The 7,551-nt window shown below is 40.7% G+C and overlaps 1 protein-coding gene across 3 annotated transcripts in view; it reads right to left on the bottom strand.

The window, feature by feature from the left end:
• Positions 1-1,820: 1,820 nt before the first annotated feature.
• The window catches only part of SGK1 (serum/glucocorticoid regulated kinase 1), an 80,047-nt gene continuing 74,316 nt past the window's right edge, over positions 1,821-7,551 (bottom strand). For 2 of the 3 annotated variants that reach the window (XM_026048177.1, XM_026048179.1), the window contains 11 exons: positions 7,229-7,304; positions 6,681-6,756; positions 6,101-6,205; positions 5,521-5,604; positions 5,278-5,409; positions 4,881-4,993; positions 4,559-4,682; positions 4,126-4,221; positions 3,847-4,002; positions 3,654-3,743; positions 1,821-2,909 (listed from right to left, as the gene is read on the bottom strand). In XM_026048177.1, coding sequence (XP_025903962.1) covers positions 2,742-2,909; positions 3,654-3,743; positions 3,847-4,002; positions 4,126-4,221; positions 4,559-4,682; positions 4,881-4,993; positions 5,278-5,409; positions 5,521-5,604; positions 6,101-6,205; positions 6,681-6,756; positions 7,229-7,304 — 1,220 coding nt within the window. In that variant the 3' untranslated portion in view covers positions 1,821-2,741. Of the gene's footprint in view, positions 2,910-3,653; positions 3,744-3,846; positions 4,003-4,125; positions 4,222-4,558; positions 4,683-4,880; positions 4,994-5,277; positions 5,410-5,520; positions 5,605-6,100; positions 6,206-6,680; positions 6,757-7,228; positions 7,305-7,465; positions 7,536-7,551 lie in introns of those variants that run through there. The other variant, XM_026048178.1, reaches the window with a different exon arrangement.

Here is a 7,551-nt window from a genome sequence, read left to right as displayed (position 1 = left end):
ACACTTAGAAGCCTCACTTAACTTCCTAAAGATCATGAAATGAAAATGACTTGTGGTGCACAGAGATATTTAGTAGAAACTAAACCATAGGAAATGTCTAAATTTGATAATTTAAATGTGTGTGAATACACATTTAAAGGAGCTATTAACAAAGACATAGGAAAACGGTTAAAATTAAAAGGGAGTGATTGCTTTTAAAAGTAACTCATTAAAATTACACCATTTACTTGGCATAGATGAAATTCACCCAAGTAGTTCTCTGAGTCACTGAAGTTCTACACTTGTCATTAATGTCTTCCATGCTTTTTTYCCCCAAAATACAAATTAGAAAGTATTTAATTTTTGTTACATTGTGGCTGCAGTTCTCTACTTGCATATCTGCACATAGCACCTTGCTAACGCCTGGGAAGTGCTGTAAGGCAAAGATAATACATATCTCAAAATTCAGTCAYTTAGCAAGTTAAGTTTCATTTTCTGTAGGTGCAAATAAGTACTCCACATTTTAGCATCTGTGGCCTAGAAATCATTGTGACAAAAGATGTTTCAGGTATTTTTTAACACTGGAAGACTTTGCAGTGCTTGCACAGTCTTAACAGAATGAATGAATTTATGACTTATGCCCATTTTTGGGGGGGAGTTTGGAATTTGAGTGTGAGATCACTACTTCTCTTTAATATCCTAGCATGGTTCAAAAACAGAGAGGTTTCTCAGCTACTGTAAGYTAGAATTTTCAGCTAAAAATATGGTCTTTGACCTGGTTTACAGATGGAGGCATACATTTTTTGTTGCTGTCTCCTATAGATAATAGATGACAAGTTATTACATGTTAATTTCTCCAAAGCACAGCAAGCAGAAAAAAATATAAGAACTTATATTCATTGCAGTGGCCTGCCTTGCAATTAATTCTTTGTCCTTTTTTTTTTTTTTTTTTTTCCTCTGAACAAATGTTCATTCTGGTTCTCCAGATTTCTGAGACTACCAACTGCACTGGATCCTGGATGGCGGGAGCTCCATTTTAGACAAGTGTATACACTGTCCAAGTATATTATCCGTTGGTGAAATCAGTCTTCTTGACACAAATTATATTGCCACTAGAAATTTAGGATGCAATAGCACTACTCTCGCATCCACAGCTATAGCAGTGGCCTGTGCCACTGCTATATAGCTATATAGTGGCCTGTGCTCCGGGATCGAGCAGGGCAAGCAGTTTCCGTTGGCTTTATGGAAAGCTGCTTTTATCATAGGCTTGCAGTGTTGGGGGGAAATTGCTCAAGTCCTCATGACACAATAGCTGTCCTTAGGACTTAATTCTGCAACTGTAATTCAGTTTTATCTATAGCAGAATGGGGCTGTTGTTTTGCTAGAAGTAGGGAAAAAAAACTATAAGGAAGTGGGAACACAGTTCTACCGTATAGAGGAACCTATACACACATGAAATTCCTATTAAAAAAAAAACAAAACCAAGTATTCTGGCAAGCTGTATCTGTGCTTAGTGCACACGCATGCATGGGTGTGCCTCAATAGSATAACGCTCAGCTACGTAAGAAAAATTACACAGGCATTTTCTCTGAAAACGCTGCCTGGAACTTTTCATGGGAAAAAAAAAAAGGCTAGATGAAAAATGTTTTTAAATGAAAACTGATACAGTTTATGGAAATATTTTTCAAGATTTTACTGCAAACCAATGGGTTTGGTCACAAAAAATATGATACATATAATCATGTTAATTATATTACATTACAATGATGGTATACATTACAAGTAAGTCTGTAAGTTTAAATATACATCTAGAGTTACAACTGAATGTACAGATATATATATATATTTTTACAATACATACAATCAGGAATGAAACCCCCCCAAAACCATAAATAATGCCCATTTTACAGATGACATCTTTTAAACTTAAAAAAAAAAAAAAAAGAAAAGAAAAGAAAGAAAAAAAAACAGCTTTGATTGACTGCAGCTGGGGCATTTTGGTCCATAAAAACCCTTTCTAAAAATAGAAATCTTTTTTTCATAGCAGCAATGCTTTCTTCAAGCATTTGGATAGAAGTAATTGTAAGCCCATTTCAATAATTTTAGTTGACTATATAGATTTACAAAAAAAAAAAAAATCAAAATTACACTTAATTTATCTTCCAAATATGGAAGAAACAAACAATGCCCCACATTGTGGTATCCTGCAAGTGTCACATTGATGCTTTAAACTAGGTCCATCTGTAGTACGCAGACCACACACATACCATTTGTTCACATAGTAAACCCACATAAAATGAACTGAGAAACACACTCTGCAACAGGAAAAGCTTTGGAGCTAACAAGATCTCATCAGAAAAAGGCACATTTCATAAATCCTTATCACATTCGCATAGATCTTCAGGCAAGGCTTTTCAGAACATGATTTCAAAACAGCTTGTTCTTACTCCTACAGTCTGCCAAAGTGGTCTATGGCAGCAGTCATTTCTGTTTGTTTTTCTTGCCCAAGGAGACAGCACCACTTTGGGGGAAGAACAAATGGAAATCAAAAGCCTGTGAAGCTCATTTAGGGAGTGATGTCCTCTTCAGAAACCCTTCCAGCAAACAGTGTAGTTGAAATTAAGGCTGCAAAGCTGCCGTGGTGGAAATGTGCAAATTCTGTTTCAAGATGACTGGTCATCTGGCAGTTCCACCAGATGACCAAGCGAAAAATAATAGTTATTATTATTWAAAAAAAAAAAAAGCAAAAACACACAAAGTGTTCACAAGAAAGAGTCCATGGGTGGGGCATAGGAGAAGCCCAAAAACGCCTCAGCAGCTTCTTTGACGCTGGCAGTAATGAGGATGCTGTCTGGAGACTGGCCAATGGAGTTGGGCACTGGCTCATCCGTAAACTCAGGATCGAAGTGTCGCAGGTCACTGGGGCCACTCTGTGGAAAGAGCAGGAAAGGAAAAACAAAGTTGGTTAGACCAAATCTGCCCAATTGCACAACTTCACAGTTCAGTTCAAAATGGGTTTGAAAACCCTTGTGTGGAGACTCACAGTGTTAGCACCTTGGGCTCACTGTTTAACCRCCTTTGCCAGTTCTAGTTTTTTAGAGACCCTATTTTTTTGTATCCTGCTGCACACTGTCTCACAAAAAAAATGACTGAATTTAATAGACTATCCTTGAACAAGGCTCATGCAACAAAACCCAGATACAAACATGTCACTCTCCCATGCAGCAGCTGAAAGGGAGGACTTTGATCTCTGAGCAAGGTGTTATATGCAGTTTTATAAAGTGCTCAGAAAGTAAGAGAGAGCAACCTCTACAACAACCCCCCCTTGCACGTTAGACTCGACAAGTCAAACGTAACTCTTATCTTGGGAAGCCACTTAGGTTCCACCCCTTCTCTTCACCCCTTTGATAAAGTGGGGGTGGCAGGGTTTATTTTAAAATAGCCATGCAGATGAAGCATTTCTGTGAGGTCAGAATAACAGCTAAGTTTAGACCATCCATCGACAAAGAATCACCTACTGCTTATTTTAACCTTGTCTGGACAGCAACAAGGAAAGGAAAATCTGTGATTTTCCAGYGATGTGAAGCCAGTTCCCTTTGGCTCCTGAGCACCGCACAAAGACAAGAAAAGAAAAGACAGTCTTTATATATTCCATAATTAGAAGTGATACATACCACATTTGGGTTAAAAGGGGGTGTAATCTTCTTGTTAATAAGATCATCCCAGTTAATTGGGGAGAAGAAGATGTGATTCTTAATCTCCATCTGTTATGGATAGAAAAATAGATTGATTTAGAACAAAGCACTTTAATATGAGGAATACATCATCTTCTATGCTGCACCTAGGAATTGGACAGTCTGCACTTACAAAGTCCTCCTTGGCACCAAGCCTCTTTGTCCTGTCCTTTTGCAAAAGGCCTTCCAGGAGATGCCTGGCAGAGTTGGTAATATTTGGCTTCAACTGCAGTGGTTTGTTCAAGATGTTATCATACATTTCTGCCGTGTTTCTGCTGTAGAAAGGCGGCTGTAGGAGAAGCAGAGGAGAGACAGAAGTCAGTACGGCTGATGTGGGCACACATTTCCCGATGGCATRGTCAGCAAGAGGAAGGAGGTGGCTGATCCTCCTCCAGGACTATTCATCACTTACCAGGCCATAGAGCATCTCGTATAAAACTGCTCCAAGGCACCACCAGTCAACGGTCCTGTCGTAGGGCTGCTTGTGAAGGACTTCAGGAGCAAGATACTGCGCAAGAGAAAGGAGAGAGCCCTGTTAGCCATAAGGATCTTTATAACTGGGAAGCCCCCTAAGTTCTTGACTAAAGGAGGGTGAACTAGCTGCACAAGTACTGAGGCTACTGGTAAATTTTATGTTCCTCGTAAGCAGGGAGACAGCTAGAAAACTGTCCTCTCCCACCCTGCCCTTTCTGTATGAACTCTATTGTCTTCACCAACAGCCTGCCACTGAAACCCCATAATATCTCCCCCTTGCCCAACCTGCTGTATATCCACATTGGAAGTACCAGTTTTCACTAACAAGAGCAAGGCTCCTTCCCGCCCTGTGTGCCTAGGGCTGAGCATACCTCCGGCGTGCCGCAGAAAGTGGAGGTCGTGCCATTGTGCTCTATGTTCTCCTTGCAGAGTCCAAAGTCGGTCAGGACAATGTGCCCCTGAGAGTCAAGCAGGATATTCTCTGGCTTCAAGTCGCTGTAGCAAGAGATGAAAGAACARCAAACATTAGAGGGGCCACAGTGATAATATTTTAGGCATAATTGTACCCATAACTTGATTAAGTTGCAAATATTGGTTTAACTTGGAATTGCTTTTAAGTAAGATCAACTTTTTAATGCAAAAATGATGTGGGATTTTATTTTTTATTTTGACAAACTGAATGGCACTGCTTACCGATAAACTATGTTCAGCGAGTGCAAGTAGCCCAGTGCACTGGCTATTTCAGCAGCATAAAAACGGGCTCTGGGTTCCAGGAAGCAACGTTCCCTCTGGAGATGGTAGAACAACTACAGGAGACAGAAAGAACAAAGTTCTGTAAGCGACGCCAAAGCCTCTTAACAATGCTTTTAATTAGACTCAACATATATAGCTGGCGAGAACAATAGCAGGAAGCAGCCTAATGATCCTTTSGTAGTTCAAAACTTGGCAGCCTGGCAACGGCAACTCTAACAACTTTTCCCCCCGTGACTTTTCCCCTTGGAGCTCTTTATTTAAAAGGTAGGGAGAAAAAGTCCATGATATCGTCATGTGTGTATCATAGGAAATGCCCCCTCATTTTGTTGATGCTTACCTCTCCACCATTGATGTAGTCTAGGACAAAATACAACTTGTCTGCCGTTTGGAAGGAAAAATGAAGCCCGACCAGGAAGGGGTGTTTCACATTCTTCAGCAGGACATTGCGCTCTGACATAATGTGCTTCTCCTGAAAACGTAAGAAATCAACTGTTTAGTGGCAGTATGTTACAATGCTTACCAATAGCAGTAAAGATTTATTTCATGGACATCCCAACAGCATCACTGAGGAACAGCTTACCTCCTTCTTCTTCAGGATTGCTTTCTTCTGCAGGACTTTGACAGCGTAGAATTGTTCTTCTGCCTTATGCCGTGCGAGGAGAACCTGAAAGAAATTAAAATTCCACAACTGAGCAATGCTGAATTACAGTACAAATTGTAAACACAATTGGAAACTATCTTTGAAGTTAACTGACGAGTCCCACTTAGGCCCTCCAGATGAATGTTCAGGCAGTTTGCTGGAAACGCCTGGCACTTTTACCACCCTTGCAGATCAATCTAGCAGAGGGGTTGTCTGCCTTGTTTCCTTCTCTTGCAAAGGCAAACGACATATTCTCCCAACCCGGATAACTCCCACTGCCTTCATGCTGCTTCGCTCTTTTGTGACCGTTTCCTTAAGCAGGCACCAAGCTCTGCTCACCACCCTGGGGCAAACACCTCCCCACAGGCGTTGGGCAGTAAGGCACATGCTTTGCCTCCCTTCTAAGTGTTTAAAATTTCCTTTACCAAAGCCAGTAAGTAACCCTGAGACATTATGCACAAGAGCTGAAAAGTAATTAAATTGCAAGGAAAAAAAAATAAAGAAAGAGAGAGAATTTTACCTTCCCAAAGCTGCCTTTTCCAATCACTTTTAAGAAATGGAAGTCTGATGGTTTGGCATGTGGGTTGGATGATGGACCAAGATTGATCTGCTGTGAAGGACTGGGCTAGAAAAGCAAACAGACAAAACCCATGGCATTTACTAAAACAGCTCAGTAGTGAGACTCTTGATCATAGGTCTTCTTTTTTAAAACATAAATCAAGTGATCTTGAAAGAGAAGATGAGAATTCTGCCTACTACTAAAAAAAAWAATCTAAAACTCTGTCAGTTACATTAAATTGTTTTGTACTACTTATCTAAGACTGCAATGGCATTTATTTTAAAGCTTATTTTTAATAAAAAATAAATCTTGCGAGGTCTTAGTCACATTCCATAATAAATTTACAACTAATTAAACTTATTCTTTAAGCATTCTTCTCAGTATGAGAGAAAATATTTACTCTAACTTGATTGCTTCTTTTTTTGTTCTTTTACATTTGTGCACTATGAGGTCAATTAAAGTAACCCTCATGATGCCAATTTAACCACGTTTCTACTACCGGTTCATTCTAAAAATGCTTCACGGAGTCAAATCTACTTACTGGAGGAGAAGGATTAGCGTTCATAAGTTCAGGCTCTTGAGGCTGGGAGATTTTCAAGATGGATTGAACTTCAGGGCTGCAAGGATAAGAGGGCCCATTATTAGAACAGCCACCAGCAGCTTCAGGCACGCGGATCCTTCCTCTAGAGGGCAAGCAAGGAGCGCAATTGCAAAAAGCAAATTTCAGTTGCGAAACAGCAATTTCAGCTTGGAGCATTACAGAAGGCAACTGAAACAACCTAGACATCCACAGGGTTGCATTTAAAAATGCATCTGGAAAAGGGAAATTCCTCAATTGAGGCAAATGTGTTTATTCGGTAGGTACAGATCAGATTAGGGAAGGGGCTCTAGAAACCTGGCCCATCTGATTAATCCCAAACCAAGCCCATGAGGATTTGTTATGCGATGACTAATATCTGAAGAAGAGCAATTCTCCCTTCTGCAGGAGTCATGCTGGAGGTATTACAGCAAACAAACACCCCGTTGCCAGGGCTCGTTGTGCAAAGCGCTCTGCATGAGCGAAATCCGCCCGAAATTTCCTATACTTACTGCTTGCAGGCATAGGAGTTGGTGGCGATCTTCTGGATGAAGTCGTTCAGCCCCATTCTCCTTTGCTTCATGAAAGCTGGAAGCAGAAACACAGAGGGAAAAATCGTTAAGTAAAAAAGAAAAATGGGGTGAAAAAAAAAAGAGGGGAGGGAGGAGGTGAAGAGTCGAGATGTTCTGTTGATTAAAAATAATAATAATAAAAAATGTTTCCCCCGGGGATCCTCTCCCGCCGCTCACCGATGAGGATGGCCACCATGCCCCTCATCTTGGCGTAGCTGAGCGCGGGGCCCGCGGCCTTCACGGTCATGGTGCCGGTGCCGGTG

The sequence above is a fragment of the Nothoprocta perdicaria genome, unplaced genomic scaffold (genome assembly GCF_003342845.1).
Source record: "Nothoprocta perdicaria isolate Ctin4 unplaced genomic scaffold, notPer1 scaffold_52, whole genome shotgun sequence".
In the NCBI taxonomy this organism is placed as follows: domain Eukaryota; kingdom Metazoa; phylum Chordata; class Aves; order Tinamiformes; family Tinamidae; genus Nothoprocta; species Nothoprocta perdicaria.
The sequence above is the reverse complement of the archived record's forward strand: the minus strand, read 5'-3'. Positions and strand labels throughout refer to the sequence as shown.